Here is a 20219-nt window from a genome sequence, read left to right as displayed (position 1 = left end):
TAAAATATACACAATAGTTTGCCAAAAAATTGACTTTTCAATTGGATATTCATTAAACACCTATTAAGGCACTTGCTAGGTTGATACAAATATAAAAATGAAACAGTTATTGCTTTCAAAGAGTTTATATTCTACGGTTCAAAGGAGGCAGAAATACTCTTTTAAATAACATACTCTTTTTAAATTGGAGCTCAGGCACCTACCTAGAATAATTTAAAAAGTATAAAATGGTAATTCTAAATTAAACCTATCTATATATGGATAGGTCTTTTATTTAATAAAATCATAGGTCTATTCCAGATCTCTTTTTAAAATAAGCTGATAGGCATCATATTTAAAATATCTTTGCATAAAAAACCCTACAAAATCTGTTACAAAATATCTCATCTATTCTTACAACATGCCTTTAAATAATGATGGCAATATCTAGGGAGGGTAGGCAATTTAGTTAGACATTCATTCCACTGGGTACGAAATAAACCTAAAAATGGTCTTTAGTGAATCTCTCTGGTGATCTACCCAAGAGTCAACTCATGCAATTTGCTACTTTGGTGACAAAGTAAGCAGATTGATGGCACGGAAGTGATAGAGACTTTGGAGTTAAGGTACTGGCAGAAGAAAAATGGCAGCAAAGTCCAAATAGCTCTTGAAAAGGCCAAAGAGTGAATGCCAGTAAAGAAGGAGGGCTGGATTAGGAGTCAGAACTGGGTTCAATTTGGATTCTATTTGTTTTGTGTGAAGAAGGCATGTCACTAACAAGGCAAGTCAGATCCTTTTTGGATAGCAGCTTCCTCATGTAAAATGAGGGTGTTGGGCTAATGCATGACCTGAGGTCCCCCTTCTAGCTCTAAATTTATGCTCCCAAGAATAACTCCAGTACCTTCTCAACCTCTGCACCTTTTGAAAAAAAAAATCCCATCAAAACAAAACCTAACACAACAATAAAGCACAGTTTGGAACAATGATATTCAGGGCTCTGGTTCCGAAGCCTGCACCTATCCGAAAAGGGTGACAGTAGATCTCTTAGGTGGCTTAGAAACAATTGGAGGCTTTGCAAACTGAAGAAATGCAGCACGGAAAGGCCTGCTGATTAATGCACAAGGATCTCTCCAGTGACGACTAAACTCAGTGCTACTTACCACCTCTAAACTGTAACATCATCTTCAGACCGACCTAAGGACCGAACATCTGCAGCCCTGCTAAATCTGGTGCTAATCTAAGGTGTGTGCGTGGAGAATGGGATCCGGGTTTACTTCGAGCCAGGTTGCCCAGTAGCTCCTGCTGCGGAGTGTCCACTCCCATGGCATCACCTGTGACCCAGAGCCCATTTGTACCACAATACCTTGATATATTCAAGACCCTATGCTCAGCTTCTGAAAGACCCGAAATTAAGGCTGTGGTAGCCCTGCCCACAGGCCCCAAGAGGGCTGACCGACCCCAAGGGCAGAGAGGGGCGGTGGCAGAGGCAGCTGGGCGGTGACGCACGAGGTGACCGCGGGCTCCTCCCCTCGGCCCCCCCCCCCCTCCCGCGGAACAGACCAGAAATACAGATTGGGGGCGGAGGTTGAGATGTAGCGGGGAGTGTTGAAGAAAGGGCTGGTGTGTCTAGCTAATCAAAGGACATTATTTTTTCTGGACAGAGGTACGAAATGGCACTGGCCACGGTGTTGGTGTCAGACCTTTGGTTTTCTGCATTTACCAATGAAGAGCAAGTCCTCTCTTTCCCCCCCCTCCCCCCTTTCTACTGAGTGGTGCGCTCGGCCCCGACCCCCGTGCAGGCTCCGCGGCAAATGCACTGCAGAGAGTCGCGGAGGGGAGGGGGTACGTGGGAAGTCCCACTGGGAGGCGCGAGCGTCCGCTAGTCTTCCCCTTTTCCTCCCCGCATCCCCCCCCCCCCCCCCGTCCGGCCGCTTGCCTCGCTCCTGCAGAGGCGGCTCCCGCACCGCCCAGTCACCTCGCACCCCGCCCTCCTAGCCTCCTGCGAGCAGGAGCTCCACTTCCCGCAGCCCCCGTCTCCCTGTCGCTTTCACGTCTCTCCCCTACTTGCCAGCGCGCCGTGCGGGGGCGGCGCCGGGGCCCTGCTGACTTACCCCGGGGCTGGGAAGCGGGGATGCTGCTGCGGTGGCTGCTGCTGCTGCCCCTGCGGCCGGGACAGCACCTTGAAAAGGAGGCGGCGGCAGCGGCGGCTGCAGGACCACGAGCTCGTGCGCCAGTCCCGGGAGGGATTCTTCCCGCAGCCTCGCTGCTTTCCGGTCTTTCCCCGCTGTCGCTCGGCTCCTGCTGCCGCCGCTGAGCGCCGGGGCCTCGCCAGGCATGAGGAGACGCAGCACGGGCCAGCCGAGACCTCCCGGGCCCCTGGGGACGCCCCCGGTCACCGAGCATCGCGCACGCCGGAGGCGGCCAGGGCTCCTGCTTTAGTCTCGGTGATAAGAGAAAAACCGGCCGAAGGAGGAGAGGTTGCGGCTGCTGCAGAGGCTGCTGCTGCGGGAAGCCGGGAGAGCCCGGGGTGGGGGCGACTGTCCGAGCTGGAGATTCCCGTTCCTGGGAACTGGACACCTTTGCCCCGGATCCCGAGATGAGGATGCGAGGCTGGAGCGTCTGAGGCGGTGGCACCTTCGCCACCGCCGCTACGCAGGGTCGTGCTGCAATTTGGTGTCCCCTCTCCGCAGGGAGGGCTGAGCCGGGGCTTCACAGCCTGCGCTTCACCCGGCTCCGGCCTCCCGCTGCTGCCTTTGCCCACCTGCGCTCCCGCCCCGTCCTATCTGATTGAGAGAAATCTCTCTATCCCTGAGTCTTCTCTTCTGTCTCCCTCTCTTGTTCTTGTTTCACCTTTTCCACCTTCGCTTTTCTAAATCCCGGATCTCCTCCTTTCCCCATCCACACTAGCTTTCATCCTGTCTCCTTATTACCCCTCCCCCTCGCCAAGTTCATTCATTCTGTGTCTACCCCTCGCCCCGACCTCCCCACTTCTTTCGCTCCAATCTTTCCTTCCACCCTCTCCCGGCTTCGGCTCCCCTGCTGCTATTTGCGGGGTGGTTTAAACAGTTCATGGGAGTGTAAGGCCCGGACAGTGCCCTAGCGTTCGGATCGTTGAGCATCCAGCTCAGCTAGTTAGAAGGAGGAAGATGTCTCTGCTTAAGTGGTTGCTGCGGGTTTCGAATCGATCTTTGCTCGCCTTCATCTTCTTCTTCTCCCTCTCGTCGTCTTGTCTATACTTCATCTATGTGGCCCCAGGGATCGGTAAGCACTAAGGCATTCCCTCCTTAGACCAGGAGTCATTAATCTCCACACACTCGCACCTAGCAAAATCCAGAAAAGTAGAAGATAATTAGATTATTACTGGGGTAAAGGTCTTTAGGAAGTAGTTTACTTGAAACTTTATACCACTGGATGTGATATATCTCACAGTTCTGTTGATTTGAAACTGACTTAAAACATTTTGAAGTAAATTGAAGGTCTCGCTCAAATAGACACAACTTCACTGTGAATACCCGTTCATTTTTTATGTATTCACGACAGTGTTTTACTGAATTGGCTAGGTTTACCCCCATCATCCCACCTCTGTGCATAATCCTAGTAATCTTAAAATACCTCTAGTTCATTAGCTGTGGAGTAAGATCGATTGAAAAGAGGAAATAACCACAAGGAATTGTGTTTTTTTAGGTAGCTGAGAGTTTTGGAATGTAATTGACTGCATTCAAATGACAGTATTCCTCTACTTTATGGACTTCAGAATGAGTACCATAGTCTGTCTTGACCAGTTAATACAGTTACTCCCTGTGGAGATAGTAAATATGTTTGTATTTCAAGTGACCTCCCCCCTCCCCAATCTGTTTGGGTATTTTCAGAAATAGAACAATGTTAAATATTAGAGTGAAGATTATATTCTTAGAACACAGATTTATTAAAATTCATGTCACAGACTGGATCTGACTCATGCTTCTTTGCCATTGAATCTAATATATAGAACTAATGGTCTACTTAATGTTTTAAATGGTTATTTCCCCAAGGTTTTTTCCTCTACTAGCTTGACTGGTTGACAGTGTACCATATTGTTCAAGGACTGTTTTATTCTGGCATTATGGCTAGGACCTGGGAGTATTTAAGGTTTATGGGAATCCATACATAATGTATTTTTAAGTAGTTTTGCTGCATTTCCCCAAATGTTGATTTTATTTCTTACTTAAATGTTTTATCCATCATCTGTGTTAAAAACCATTGACCATGTAACTTGAACATTTACATTTGGAACATTCCCAAATTTACATATTGTTAAGTCCTGAAAATTGTAGGTTTCTAATTATATATCTGAGGGCAATTTTAAAAACCAAACTTTTCATTTATATAGTGATCTTAAAATTCTCAAAGCACTTTACATACATTATCTTATTTGATGCTTACAACAAGCCTGGGAGGTAAGTATTGTGTTAGTTTTTCATATGAGGAAACTGAGGCTGAGAGAAAGAGTAAGTGACTTGCTGAGGGTCATATACCTACTAAATAGCAGAGGCAAAATTTGAATTCAGGTGTACCTGATTCCAGGTGTCTTGAATAATGTTTTGTTTGAGTGATTGCCAAGGGTGGTGGGGGGAGGAAAGCAGTGGCTCAGAAAGTAGGGAGAGATTATTTTCTGTATTAGCATTTTGAAAATAGAATTTGTCTTTGGTCCTTTGACGTTTAGACTTTTTTGGATAGAAATAATATTAAGATCTCAAAATCTGGTGTCCCTTAAAAAAGATTTTTGACCTAGGATAAGTACTGTAACTGTTTCCCTGAAATGAAGTAAAACATTTATTAAGCTACTACTGTGTATCAAGTACTTTACAAATATCTCATTTTATTCTCACAATATCTTTGGGAGGTTTTATTATTATTATTATGGAAATTGAGGTATAGTGAGGTAAAATACTTGCTCAGAGTCACACAGCTAGGAAATGTCTGAGGTTAGATTTGAAGTTGGATCTTCCTGACTCTAGCCTGACCCAGTGCTCTATCCACTGCACCTGACTCCAGGCTTAGATATTTTCATCAAATGAAAAAGCCCACATCACTGACTTTACTATCAGTAATGAAAACTCAGTAGAATTAATTGGCCAATTTATAAGGCAGAAACCATAGTAAGCTTTACTTTCTTAAATGCCTGTCATTTTTGGGGGTCTTACAAATCAATTCTCAAAATCTATACCAATCTGTGCTTTGTGATCTGATGCCTTAAAGATTGTTGTTCTCTAGGGTGTGCTCTTTCTTGAGGATACCTTATTCTTTGAAAGCTCGGAGGAAAAATTACTTGAATTATAAACTACAATATTCATTGAATGACAGTTTGGAATATCAGCCTTATTGAAAGTAATTTAAGTTCTTTACAAGTCATACAAAAAATTGGTGGACTGAACCTAGTACTTTCTTCTGAGGACCATTTCTATTCATCTGCCTTTTCCTTTGAATTAGTAGTTTTGAAGGACTTTTCCAAATACATTAAAATATTATGTATATGATCTCAAAATTTAATTGGTCTGAAAACCAATGGTTGTGAAAGACTCGGGCAACGTACTAATTATACCATCCTTCCCATAGCATACATTATGTATGTAACTGTACAATAGAAGATCAATTTATTCATTTCCATAAAATCTTTAATAGCAGTAATTATAGCAGCCAGGTTGAAATGACTTAGAATGTGATATTTATTCAGAGTTTGGAAGTGGACTTCTTGTATAGTAAGACCATTAGACTTCATTCATTTTATAAAGCATAGTCTGTTTTTCTGTGTGTCATTAACATCATTTAAAACCAGTCAAGAAAAGTAAAGTGGTAACTTGTGAATGGATATTGTTTTGTTGCTCTGAATCATTTGGCAAGATTCAGTACTGAGAACTCGAAATAATCTCCCTGTTCATTAATGGCAATTAGCATGACACTGTTATTTATATTTATGCCAGGCTTTGTTTAGACTATAATCCTGTATTAGTGATCTGCCTTTACTGTAGTAAAAGATCACTCTGCTACTGTACTTAAGGATATTATTTACATTGTTTGTAATAAATAATATAGTCTAATTAATGATGGCCTGCAGTATTTCTGAAAAGCCCCAAAGGACCTTGCTGTTGATTTGCTTTATTTGGTGTCTCAGCAATGATACCACAGGGATGAGGACTGGACTGTGATTTCATTGTTCTTTTACAATGACACAGAAGCACTTTTCTGCAACATTTAGTCAGATTGTTACTTAGAGCACTGAGAGGTGAAGTGACTTGTCCTGAGTCACACAACTAGTATGTCAAAGGTGGGGCCTAAACACAGGTCTTCCTGGCTTGCTGGCCAGCTTTCCATTCACTTTATAACATACTAGTAGTGGCTAATAGCTAACATTTATATATTACCTATTATGTGCCAGGCACTGTGCTAAGTTGATCCTCACAGCAACCCTGGGAAGTAGTTGCTATTATCATCCCCATTTTTACAGATGAGGAACTAGGGCAAATTTTGGTTAAGTGACTTGTCCAGGGTCACACAGCTAGTAAATATCTGAGGTCAAATTTGCACTCAAGTTTTTCTGATTTCAGGCCCAGTGTTCTATCCATTGTGTTACCTACCTGCCTCAGACTGAAACACTGCCTCTCTGCTAATGACCCTGTAGGTACTGTAAATGATGGATGTATATTATTGTTATGAGGAAAGAGTATCAAAATGTGCTTATGAATTAAACTACTTTAAATATAATTATTTTTTTCCTTCTCAGTAGAAGAGATGAGACTCAAAGCGAGATTATTTTTTTATGGGAGAAAATTTTTTGGGGGGGCTTATACAGTAAACACTTATTAATGTTTATTGCTTTTTATTAAAGTATTTATTAAATACTTGCCATGTGCCAGTCTCTGTCCTAAGTGCTAGAGATATAATAAGGAAAATAAAGTTGTCAAGGAGAAGCTCAAGGAACTTACAAATCTAATGGGAGAAGATAATACAGAAATGGAAACTTAAATGTAGGGTGGAGGAGATACAGACTGTTTGAGGCATGAGGGCATGATGAAGATGATGATGGAGTTGAAACTAAGCCAACTGCTTGCTGGCAAATGAAGGGATGACAGACATTTTGAGCCCTTTAAAAAGGGAAAGTATGGGGGGAATTTTTTTGTTCTGTGCTCCAATCAGAGAGGCAGAAGCAACTGAGATTATTGATGAGGTCTGAGTAGTAAAGCTCAAGCAGTTTCCATGATGATGAATTTCTTGGTGATGAGTTTATCTTGGGTGGGGCATGATGAAGGTGATACCAAACACAGCAACTGGTGGTAAATGAAAGTCTTGTCCAAATTCATACTGCCTTTCTAGTCACATCCAAAGTTCATGTCTTTTAAAAAATGTTTCTAAATGTTATATTGATATTTATATATCACTGTCATTTCTCAGTGACCACAATATCCCACCACACCACTTCCTTGTAAGAAAAAAATATAGTCAAAACACATCAACTCATTGGCCATGCTTGCCTCACTCCCTTCTTCCATGTAGGCCACCACATCTCTTCCTGTTTGCCCAAGGAAGTCACAATTGGCCACAAAATTGCATCTCTGATTACCTGAGTTTCTACTTTATATCTTTTATTTTTTTCTGTTTAGAATTTTATTTTCCAAATTACGTGTAAAAACAAATTTTGACATAAATTTTTTAAAACTTTGTGTTTCAACTTCTCTTCCTCCCTCCCTTCCCATCCCCACTCCCAAGAACTCAAGCAATTCAATATAAGTTATACATGAGTAGTCATGGAAAACATCCCCCCCCCACATTAGCCAGGTTGTGAGAGAAAACAGACAAAAACAAAACTTCAGATTAAGGAACTATCAAAAAAATTATGCTTCAGTCTGTTTTCAGATACCATCAGTTCTTTCTCTGGAGACGGATTGCAATTTTAAGTCCTTCAGAGTTATAACCATGTCCTTCCCAGCAGATCATCTTACATTATTGATGTTCTTTTGTATACAGTAACTACTTCCCTCCATCCTATTCCCTTCCCATGATATTTACTTTATTTTCTCTTCTTTTACCCTATTCCTTCTCAAAAGTGTTTTGCTTCTGATTGCCCCCTCCCCTGCTCTGCCCTCCCTTCTTTCACTCTTCCCTCCTTATCCTCTTCCCCTCCTACTTTCCTGCAGGGTTAGATTTTACTTTACATTTTTTTTTTTGGTGAGGCAATTGGGGTTAAGTGACTTGCCCAGGGTCACATAGCTAATAAGTAAGTGTCAAGTGCCTGAGGCCGAATTTGACCTCAGGTCCTTCTGAATCCAGGGCCAGTGCTCTATCCACTGCACCACCTAGTTGCCCTCCTCTACTTTACATCTTAAACTCAATATGCCCCAAACTGATTATCTTTCCTCCCACACCCTCCTTCCAAACTTTCCCATTATTGTATAGAGCAATACTGTCCTTCCTCTCACCTGGACTCACAATTTAGGTGTCATCCTTGACTCCTTACTATTTCTAACCTTTCTCCCCTCTCCCCTAACCAATCTGTTCCCAAAGACTTGTCTATATCTCTGCAACATCTTTCATATATACCTCCTTCTCTCCTCTGATACTGCCCTCACTTTGGTGCAGGCCTTCATCACCTCATGCCTGGACTACTTAAATAGCCTGCTGATGGGTTTGGCTACCTCTACTCTCTTCCCATTCCAATCTATCCTCTATTCAGCTGAAGTGATTTTCTTAAAGTGCAGGTATGTACGTATCACCTTCCTACTAAAACTCCACTGGTTCCCTATTACTTCCTTTTTTTTTGGCAGGGCAGTGAGGGTTAAGTAACTTGCCCAGGGTCATACAGCTAGTGTCAAGTGTCTGAGATCCCACATTTGAACTCAGGTCCTCCTGAATCCAGGGCCAGTACTTTATCCACTTTGCCACCTCGATGCCCCCCTATTGCTTCCAAGATAAAACATAAACCAGTCAATAAACATTAATTAAGTGCCTACTATGTACCAGGCACTGTGCTGAGTGCTGTGAATACAAAAAGAAGCAAAAGACAGTCGCTGTCCACAAGGAGCTGAATCCACTGTTTGGCATTAAAAGCCCCCTTTCCATTCTTCTTATACCTTATTCCCTACCATGTGTTCTTCAATCTAGTGACACTGGCCTCCTTGATGTTCCAAGATAAGACACTTCATCTTTTTTTTTTTTTAAGACACTTCATCCTTAGGCACCAGGTCTTTTCTTTGGTAGTCCCCCATGCCTGAAACACCTTCTTTCCTCATCATGCCTCCTTCAGCACTCTGCTAAAATCCTGTCTGCTACAGAAAACTTTCCCCATCCTTCCTTAATTCTAGTGCTTTCCCTCTGTTGATTCTTTTATTTATTTTGTATATATCTTGTTTATACAGAGTTGTTTGCTTGTCCCCAACATTAGAGTATGAGTTTCTTGAGAACAAGAACTATATTTTACCTTTCCCTCCATCCTCAGAGCATAGCACAGTACCCGGCACATAGTAGGCACTTAATAAATGTTTCTGGACTGACTAACAAGATTTTCTTCATTTTGATAAGTATGTAAAGAACTGAGGTCTAAAATCCCAATACTCTTTTTGAAATATGTAGTCTAAAGAGGGGAAAAAAAGGATCTCAGTATGCTTTCACACTTACAGCTCAGATATCCTATGCAAGTAATTTGTAAAACATTTTCCCTAAATTATCAATTCAGACTAGCAAAAGAAGTGTAGGCATTTTCTTGTTTATAAACTTAAATACTATAAGAAATTCGTTTGAAGGGCAGCATGAAGACACATACTACCATTGAGTGGTCTGTGATCCACATTTTAAAAACTGGACACTACTATAGTTCTATGAGAGCTGGTCATGGCTATGGAATTTTTATATGCTCCTGCATTTATAATACCTACATGCAGTGTTTATTTAAGTAGCAGCAGTTGTAACCTATACCTTTTACCACTAATACTAGTCAGGGGTGTGTGTGTGTGTGTGTGTGTGTGTGTGTGTGAGAGAGAGAGAGAGAGAGAGAGAGAGAGAAAGAGAGAGAGAGAGAGAGAAAGAGAGAGAGAGAGAGAGAGAGAGAGAGAGAGAGAGAGAGAGAGAGAGAGAGAGAGAGAGAGAGAGAGAGAGAGATCTTAGATCACTTTGGCAGTCTGGTGAAGCCTATGGGCCTCTTTTTAGAATAACGTTTGCTGTCCAAATTTATAATAGAAGGAAATGCTGAATTTACGTTAAAGCTTAGTGAAAATAAAGATGTATTTTTTTCTAATCCCAAATCATACAATCTTTAAAATCTATCCAGGGTTCCCTAAGGAGTTTGTGGACCCCAGGATAAGACCCCCTGGATTCATGACATGATGTGTCATGATGGAGCGATTTCCATGAGATCCTTTATATATCAAATTGTATGATCTGCCATAATTTTCCTGCTGTGTGGACAAATAAGATGATAATCACACAGAAACAAATAGATATAAACATTTCCCTAATCAGAGATATTTTAATGTTGTGAATGTTATCCTAGACTAAGGATCAGTGATTGGTTTTGGTTCTATCCTGGATAGAGGAACTCCGATCAGTTGTCTGCTGGCAAACCAAATTGGGCCCTCCTGGATTTGGGTAGTGTATAGTTTAGAGGATATAGTCACTTCAGGGGTGGCAAAAGAATTCTTAGTGAAGGCATTAGATGAAGTGGGTTGTTTTAACCCCGGTATATATGTTTATGTGTATATAATATAGACACATATATATTATATATAAAATACATGTGTGTATGTATATATATGTATACACACACACACACCTTAGTTTTATTGCTATTTGTTGTAAATTGACCTAGAAATATGATGACCTAATAAGAAATTTGGGCTATTTTTTGTTTTAAAATTTAATTTTTTTGTTTTTTTTTCAAATACCACAAACATTAACATTTTCACATAATGAAGGACAGAAAAAGAGGATAACCTATGAAACTATAAATCTACATCTTATTTTTGAGTTTATCATAAATTCAATACATTAGTGCCAGAAGCTCTCTGCTTGTTTGTGGTCTGTTTCTCTCTGAAATTCCTTCAGTTTTCTTCTGTTCATACCCTCCTCCCAAACCTTGATTGAACCTGTTTTTTTTTTTCCTTTTGACATTACTATTAGTATCCTCCTCCTCCAACCCCATTGAAAAAACCCTCATTTTCTTATGAATAATTAGTTAAGTAAGACAAATGGGTACATTGGTCATATCCAAAAGAGTATGTCTCTTCTGTAAGTGGGAAACAAGTTTCATCATCGATTCTCTGGAGTTGGTCGTCGCATTGATTGGAGTTCTAAAGTCTTTCAAAGTTACTTTTCTTTATATTGTTTTTGTATATAACACTATGTCTAGGTTTCACTGATAGGCATAATTCTTGAGAGAGGTCCCATATTCACCAAAATATTTGTAGCAGAGCTTCTACTAGTGGCAAAAAACTGGAAACAAAATCTATCCTAGGACTGGGAAATAGCTAAACAATTGTGGTATGTGAGTGAAATGAAATATTACTGACAATCTACAAGCATTTTGTGGCAGGCACTGTGCTAAGTGTTGGGGATATCACAAACACCTGCTATATCTGGAAGAGGAGGCACTATGTTTATAGAAATCAGAAAACCCTTTGTTTGGCATTCAAAGACCTTCATAGTTTTCCACTTACATCTTTCCAGTTTTCATACACCTTCCCTCTTATTCCTACCCCCATGTACTCAGTGACACTGGCCCCCTTCCTATTCCTTGAACAAGACACATTCCATCTCTCAATGCTACATTTTTGCTAGCTGTACCCCAAGCCTGCAATGTTCTCTCTCTATCTCCACCTCTTGGCTTCCCTCAAATCCCAGCTAAAATCCTACCTTCTGCAGGAAGCGTTTTTTGATTCTCTTAATTCTAGTATTTATCTCTAATTTTTCCTATAAATAACTTGTTTGTACATAATTATTTGCATGTGGTCTCTCCCATTAGACTATGAGCTCCTTGAAAGCAAGAACTATCTCTTACTTTTTTTTTTGGTATTCTTAGAGCATAGCATAGTGCATGGTACATAGTAGGTATTTAATAAATATTTGACAGACTGATAGATATGTGGTGGTGGTGGTTGCTCCTAGAAAGACAGTATCCTTCATTATTCTTGTCTTAGCCATGTGTCACCAGCCTAGAAGTTTCAAGGGGTGACTAGGTTAGTTTGACTCATGGTAGCAGTTAGGAAGCATAGTAAATTGGAAAGAATGCTAAATTGCCGGAGACCGGAGACTTTGGTTCTAGTCCCAGCTCTGCCTTTATCTAGCTGAGTAACCTTAGCTAAATCTTTATCTTTTGCGGCCTCAGTTTCCTAGCCTATAAAATAAAGGAGTTTGATTAGATATTTTAATTTCTAAATCTCTAAAATGTTGTAGAAAGTGAAACAGCCATTCCTATTCTTAAAAATTAAATTTAACCTTTCAATTAACAAAAATTTATTTTCTCTCCCAACCTCTTTCCTCAAGTGATTGAAAAAAGAAAAATGCCTTTGTAATAAATATGTGTAATCAAGCAAAACAAATGTTGATATTGGTGTGTCCAAAAATTTGTGTCCCATTCTGCATATTTAGTTCATCACCTCTCTGTTAGGAGATAGTTATCATTCTTCATTATTGTCCTCTGGAATCATGGTTAATTATTGCATTGATAGAATTCTTAAGTCATTCAGTTGTTTCACTTTACATTGTTGTTATATAAGTTTTTCTCCTTGTTCTGCTCACTTCACTTTGTATCAGTTCATAAAAGTCTTTGTAGGTTTCTCTGAAAATGTCTTCTTCATTTCTTTCAACACAATAACATTCTACTACATTTATATACCATCTTTTTTTGTTCAGATATTCCACAATTGATGGGCAGTTCCTTATTTCCAATTACTTGCTACCACTAAAAAGAGATGCTATAAATATTTTTTGTATGTATAAGGCCTTTTCTTTCTTTTATTTTTTGGGGTGTATATACCTATTAGTAGCATAGCTAGGTCAAATAGTATGCACAAGTAGTAGGGTGTATTTCCAAGTTGCTTTCTAGACTGGCTGTACCAATTCATAGCTTCACTGACTACATTTAGACATTCCTTATTTTCCTTCCTGACAGAGATAGACTTGAGTGTTTAAGGGTTCAGGATGTTTGAGGACACTAAGGCCAGTGTTACCTTTTTCACCCTAAGAAGAGGCAAGGATTAGAGAGAAAAGTTCCCAATGCCAAATGGGTTGTCATCCCTCCTCTTGGACTTCTATCGATGTAGCCATTTAAGTAGCTACAGGAGGTACTAAAATTCAAAGGAAGGAAGAGAATGGAAATCATACCATCATAATCACATTCCCTTTCATTTTTTGAAGAGATTCTGGATCTTTGTGATCATTATCTGGTGGTAAGAGACCTGGAAGAGCCTTGACTTGATTTCCAGTAGTGGTAAATTTGATTTAACACTCAATTTATGGGGCTTCCCATCATGCTGTTTCAGACAAAGGCCTCATGTCTTCTCTGGTTCCTTCTGGAGAAGTAGGTTAGGTTGCTTGAGTATATCTACTCTAGTCTGGGGCTCAGCTTATATTGTTACCATGGGCATTTTTTTAGTGATCAGTCAATTAGTAATCATTTAGTAAAAGCTTAGTATGTGCCTGGGACAGTGCATTCATTATACCATAGAGTGAAGGAGATGGAAGGAATATTGTGTGAGAAGACTGAAAAGGTGGTAAGGGGTCAGTTTGTAAAGAACTTCAATACTAAACAAAGGGGTTTGTATTTGATTCTCTGTTCAGATCTATACGTAAAGTTCAGTTTTCAGTGACTCAAAGGCAGAGTTGAATTGATTCTTATATAAATCAGAAAAGTAAAATAGACCATTTTAAAATGGCTTGTTTACTGATTTAAATCTTAAGGATTCATTTCTTTTTTTGTTTTTTTTGTTTTTTTGTTTTTAATTTTTTTTGGTGAGGCAATTGGGGTTAAGTGACTTGCCCAGGGTCACACAGCTAGTAAGTGTCAACAATCTGAGGCCAGCTTTGAACTCAGGTCCTCCTGACTCCAGGGCCGGTGCTCTATCCACTGTGCCACCTAGCTGCCCCTGGATTCATTTCTTATAGACAAATGCCCCCTTTCTCTATTTTACTTTTCTCTTTTACACGTGATAAAGACATGCTATTAATAGTAGGTTGAAATTCAAATAGAATCCTTTAGTAAGGAAAAGAAAAAAAATCAAATCTTTCAGTGTTTGTTGTATTCCATGCTTTGAACTCTTCAATTTCATTTTTCTCAGTATGTTCAAGGCAGAATTCATGAGTAAATGGATTCAGTGCTTTTCTCTTTTCACCTTATGAACTCTTAAGTCATTCATATTCAGAGCTTTTTAGCATCTTCTTTGCTTGTTCATTCAGGGTTTTATTATTTTTTTTAAGTGGGAAATCTTGTTGTGAGTTTCTTAACTGATTATACTTAATCTTGTTATTAAGCAGCCTTCCCTCTCTTTCTCCCTCCCCTGATTGCCTCATCTCCTTCTGGCTATCTTAATCCAATTTGAAAATCAGACAGTTGCTTTTAATCTTTGGCATTAGATTTCTTTTAAGGTCACTGGTGTTCTACATAGTGATCTGTTTTAAAAAAAATTAATGAATTTATCTATCATTCATTCAATTTAAAATTTTCATTTTCAGTTTTTCTCTCTCTCTCCAGCCCCTCCCCCATTCATTGAGAAAGCAAGCAACATGATACCCATTATATATGTAAAGTCAAGTAAAACACATTTCCATATTAGCTATGTTACTAAAAAACCCAAGAAAAATAAAATGAAAAAATGTGCTTCATTCTGCACTTATATAGTTTATCAGTTCTCTCTCTGGAGGGAAATAAGCATTTTTCATGAGTCCAGAAATTGTCATGAATAATATAATTTATTGGTGTAGCTAAGTCTTTTACAGTTGATTATTGTTACAATATTGCTTTTACTGTGTAGATTGTTCTCCTGGTTCTGCTCACTGCACTTTGCATGAGTTCATATAAGTCTTACCAAATTTTTCTGAAACTCTCCTGCTTGTCATTTCTTACAGCACAATAGCATTCTGTTACAACCATATACCAGCATATCCAGCCATTCCCCATTTGATGGTGTGACATTTAAAATTATATGGGGTTGCCCTTTTTCTGTCCCAAGTTTTAGGGAAAATTAGCTGGGGTTTCTAATTTATTGCTACTTATAAATTAGAGGCTATAGCACCAGTTTGGGGCATTAAGCATTTATTAAAGCATATTAAATATTAGTGGCTATGAAAGTTCAGAAGGCCTACAAACATAGGATAGAAGAGTGAGAGAGAGCAAGGCATGGCTGCCTCCTCTGAGTCTCAGGCCAAGAGAGCATGTGAGAGCATATGTGAGCAGAAGCTTCCTGTGGGTCTGGAGGAGAGGTGACCCTTCCACACTAGTCAAAACTAACTGGCTAGCATCCTTCAAATCTATTGGTTTACTGGACTTGAGGGTGGTCCGTGAGCACTTTGTGCTGATGTCAGGGTAGGGAGCCCTCCTAGGGGAAAATGCCTTCAGGTAGGTGTGGTTTTTAGTGAGGTAACTTCTATTGTTTATATGCACTGTCCAAAGTCTAACTACATTTCCTTTGAAATTGTCCTGACTCTGGTCTGGCCTTAAGAAAGGTCTGGCCAGGCCCTCTGGGTCTCATAGAGCCCCATTATTTTCTCACAATGGGCATCCCCTCAGTTTCCAGTTCTTTTTCACTACCAAAAGAGCTGCTATAGATATTTTTTACACATATATATAGGTCCTTTTCCTTTTTCTTTGATCTTGTTGGGATACAGACCTATAGTAGTGGTGTTGCTGGGTAAAAGGTTATGTACAATTTTATAGCCCTTTGGGCATAGTTCCAAATTGTTCTCTAGAATGGTTGGACTCCCTCACAACTGTGCCAGCAGTATATCAGTGTACCTATTTTTTCACATCCCCTCCAACATTCGTAATTTTTCTTTTCTGTCATGTTAGTCAATCTGATAGGTGTGAGATGGTACCTCAGAGTTGTTTTAATTTGCACTTCTCTAATCAATAGTGATTCAGAGCAGGGCTTCTTAAACTTTTTCCACTTTTGACCCCTTTTCACTTGAGAATTTTTTATGCAACCCTAAGCATATAGGTATATAAAAGAGGAATGTATAACCTTTTACTGTTGTCAAATTTTTCATGACCCCCACATTCAGTTATGCAACTCTGACAGTTTAAGAAGCTTTGATTTAGACCATTTTTTATGCAACTATTGATAGCCTTGATTTCTTCCTTTGACAATTGTCCTCATATTCTTTGATTATTTATCAATTGGGGAATGGCTTTTATTTTTATAAATTTGGCTCAAGAAACAAGACCTTTATCTTAGGATATGGTGAATGATTTTGGTCTTCCCTAGTTTCTGCCAGACTGCTTTCTGGTTTTCCAGGCATTTTTGGTCAAAGAATGAGTTTTTGCCCCCAAAGCTTGGATCTTTGGGTTTATCAAATATTAGATTGTGATAGTCATTGTGCACCTAATCTACTCCACTGATCAACCACTATTTCATATCTAGGCCCAGACTTTTTTTGATGATTACTGCTTTGAAGGATAGTTTAAAATCTGATACTGCTAGCTAGGATGCCTTTCTTTACTCCCCCAACCCCCCCCTTTGATTATCTTGATATTCTTGATTTTTTGTTCTTCCAGAAAAATTTTGCTATTTTTTTCTAGTTCAGAAAATAATTCTTTGGTAGTTTGATTGGTATGAAACTGAATAAATACATCTAGGTTGAATTGTCATTTCAATTTATATTGGTTTGGTCTACCTATGAGTAATTAATATTTCTCCATTTGTTTAGATATACCTTTGTGTATAAAAAGTATTTTATAATTGTGTTCATATAGTTTTGTTTGTGTGTATTCACAGGTAGACTCCCAGGTATGCAGCTATTTTAAATGGAATTTGTATTTCTTGCTACTGGGTTTTATTGGTAATATATAGAAATGCTACTAATTTATATGGATTTATTTTATTGGCTGCAACTTTGATTAAACTGTTAATTATTTAATTAGTTTTTGGTTGATTTTCTAGAGTTCTTTAAGTATATTGTCATGTCATTTGCAAAGAGTGAAAATTTTGTTTCCTTATCAGCTATTCTGATTCCTCCAATTTCTTTTTCTTGTCTTATTGCCATAGCTAGCATTTCTAATACAATATTGAATGATAGTGGTGATACCAATCTCGCTTCACCTTGATTTTGTTAGGAAGGCCTCTGGTTTATCCCCATTATAGATAATATTTCTTGGTTTTATGGTAGTTTATTTTAGTTAAATAATATGATATGGTATAAATTTTTATGTGTTAGAGCAGTAGTTTCATATATGTTAACTATTTGGTAAAATACCCTGTTTAAATTAAGCTAAATTGATACTGTAGTTATTCAGAAAGAGCTTTTCTTTCATGTTGGACAGTTTACATTGATGGTCATTAGACAGTAACCCAGAGAACCTTACAGTGTCTCCTACCTTGGTCATCTTCAAACACCCATTCCTCAGGACATCACAGCTGCATTTGGGTGAAAAAAACATTGAATTTTATTAAAGTTATTTAACATTGACTAGTGATTCAGATGAATATAGGGATTAGACCTCTATTTCATTGGTAGGGGGACTTTCCTCTATCAGTACAGGCTAGTTCTTTGTCACTTGTCCTAGAAAATTTCCTTGAGCACTGAAGAGTTGTCACTTACTAAGGGCCACATAGCCAGGAGACTTGAACTCAGGTTGTACTGTCTTCAAGGCCAGCTGTCTTTATTATTCTCAGATGTACATACCATTTACAAATAACATCCATTATGTAGAATTACTGTTAAGGAAGAAATTGTGAAATCATCTGCTATGTAGGATTTCCAGAGTCACACAGCTAGTAAGCATCTGAGGTCAACTTTGAACTCGGGTTTTCCTGACTGCTGATCCAGCACTCTGTTCATTGTGACACCAGCCAACTTTGGTGGAGAGGAGACAAGATTCAAACGACACATAAATAAGATATATGCAAGATAAAATCAAGGTAGACTGAGAGAGAAGGCACTAAGATTAAGGAGGACTGAGGCTTCTTGCAGAAGATGAGGTAAGGCTTCAAGGAAGCCAAGAATGCTAGGATTCAGGGTTGAGAAAGGAGAGTATTCCATGTGTAACGATTGGAATGATTCCACCTGCTGGAGACTTATTGTAGGAAAGCTTCACCATGAGGAGAAGGTCTCTGAGAGAAAGACCATGCGTCTTTTCTTTGGCGTCAGGAAGTGACATTTGCTTGTGGGAGGAAGAAGGGGGAGGCTGGTGCTCTGACTCGCTCTCTTTCCTGTGGACTCTGGTGGAAAGCGGAGCTAGGAATGCTCTCTCCCTTTAATAGATAGAGGAATCTAGGCCTTTCTCTCTCTCTTTACAAAATTCTTATTCTCCTTAATAAATGCTTAAAAGTCTAACTCTTGCTAAAGCTTATAATTTATTGGCAACCACTCATGAGATATTTTAGACAGTATAGCTAGAATTTTAGCCCTTACACGTGCATGGAGGTGAAGTATCAGCGAGGAGACCACCTGTCAAAATACAGAGTTGGGCAGATGGAGAATCATGTTTGAAGATGAATAAGGAGGCCTAAGACACTGGATTGTAGACTATATGGAGGGGAGTAAGGTATAATAAGACTGGAAAAAGTAGGAATGGGCCAGGTTAGGAAGGAATTAAAAGCCAAGTTCACTTTGACCCCTGGGATCTGTAGAGTTTGGGGCACAAAGGGGCTTTGCAGTCTTCATATAAAGGGCAAGGGGGAAGAATATTTCCTATTAGTTTGAAATTAATTTTCTGTGGGCTTGGAAACTGAATAAAGATCTGCTTAAGTGTTCTCTGATGAAATATGAAATTCTCTACTGTATTATATTTGACCATTTTAATGAATATGTGTAAAACTTTTCTTAATAATTGGGAGTTAGGAGCAGCTAGGTGGCGCAGTGGATAGAGCACTGGCCCTGAAGTCAGGAGGACCTGAGTTCAAATCCAGCCTCAGACACTTAACACTTACTAGCTGTGTGACCCTGGGCAAGTCACTTAACACCAATTGCCTCACCCCCCCCCCCAAATTGGGAGTTTAAAAAATATTTGAAGGCAAATTATTTGTCTTTGTGCCTTTATTCAGGCTGTTTCCATTGTCTCTAATGTATTCCTTCCTTACTTCTACCTCTTAAAATCTCATTTTCTTCTAAATCCAGTTTAAACACCACTTTTTTTACCTGGAACTTTTCTGATCCCTCTAAGCTGCTAGTGCCCCTAACCCAATTACATTGTATTTATATTGTATATAGTTACATAAATACATGTTGTCTCCACACTGAACTCCTTGAAGGTAGGAAATGTTTCCTTTTTGTACATGACCTGATGACCTAGCATATGCCTAGAGCATAGTAGGTGTTTAATAAATGATCATCAATTGTTTAATCTATCTTGTGACTGGCTTTATAAGAACTTCAGGTATTCGCTTTTCCACTTTATATCTCCTTCCCTGGAACCTGTTAATTATGAGTTCCAGTTACTCAGGGGTGGGTTAACCAAGATTTGTGATTTTTAAGTTATAATTATAGGCCATGGAAACACTTTTAAACAATAATATGTTGTCTTCCTTAGATATTTTTGTGCTGTATGTACTTAACACTTTCTTACTGAGAATTCTGTCTTTTTAAAGAACACTTTGTTTTCTAATGATTTTTGGCCTTTGGGAATTAGACCTCTAAGGATAATAATTTAAAGAAGGCTGTTTAATTAACAGGAATTTATTTTAACTTAGCTAATTGATTTTATATTGATTTCTAAGGGCATACTTGTTAGAATTTTATTCATTCAGCACCTCATCATGCATTCTAAATATTATAATATTGGAAACTATTATGAAACATTGTCACAGGTGAATTCAAGATCACATGTTCTCATCAATTTTTGATTCTGATATCTTGGGGCATAAAAAGTATGATTTTGATATCAAATTCCAAATTTCCATTGTCATCTGTTTTCAAGATATTAAGCAGTTTTTTGCTATGTTTGAATGATTTAATCTTGGTAAAATGTACAATGCTCAGAGCTTAGATTCTTTTTTTTTTAATTTAATTTTTTTGCAGGGCAGTGAGGGTTAAGTGACTTGCCCAGGGTCTCACAGCTAGTAAGT

General features: G+C 39.1%; 1 protein-coding gene across 1 annotated transcript in view; it reads left to right on the top strand.

The window, feature by feature from the left end:
• Positions 1-2595: 2595 nt before the first annotated feature.
• The window catches only part of B4GALT6 (beta-1,4-galactosyltransferase 6), a 93917-nt gene continuing 76293 nt past the window's right edge, over positions 2596-20219 (top strand). Inside the window, exon 1 of the mRNA XM_043978487.1 lies at positions 2596-3240. Coding sequence (XP_043834422.1) covers positions 3126-3240 — 115 coding nt within the window. The 5' untranslated portion in view covers positions 2596-3125. The remainder of the gene's footprint in view (positions 3241-20219) is intronic.

The sequence above is a fragment of the Dromiciops gliroides genome, chromosome 1 (assembly GCF_019393635.1).
Source record: "Dromiciops gliroides isolate mDroGli1 chromosome 1, mDroGli1.pri, whole genome shotgun sequence".
NCBI lineage: Eukaryota > Metazoa > Chordata > Mammalia > Microbiotheria > Microbiotheriidae > Dromiciops > Dromiciops gliroides.
This window is presented reverse-complemented; position numbering and strand designations above follow the sequence as displayed.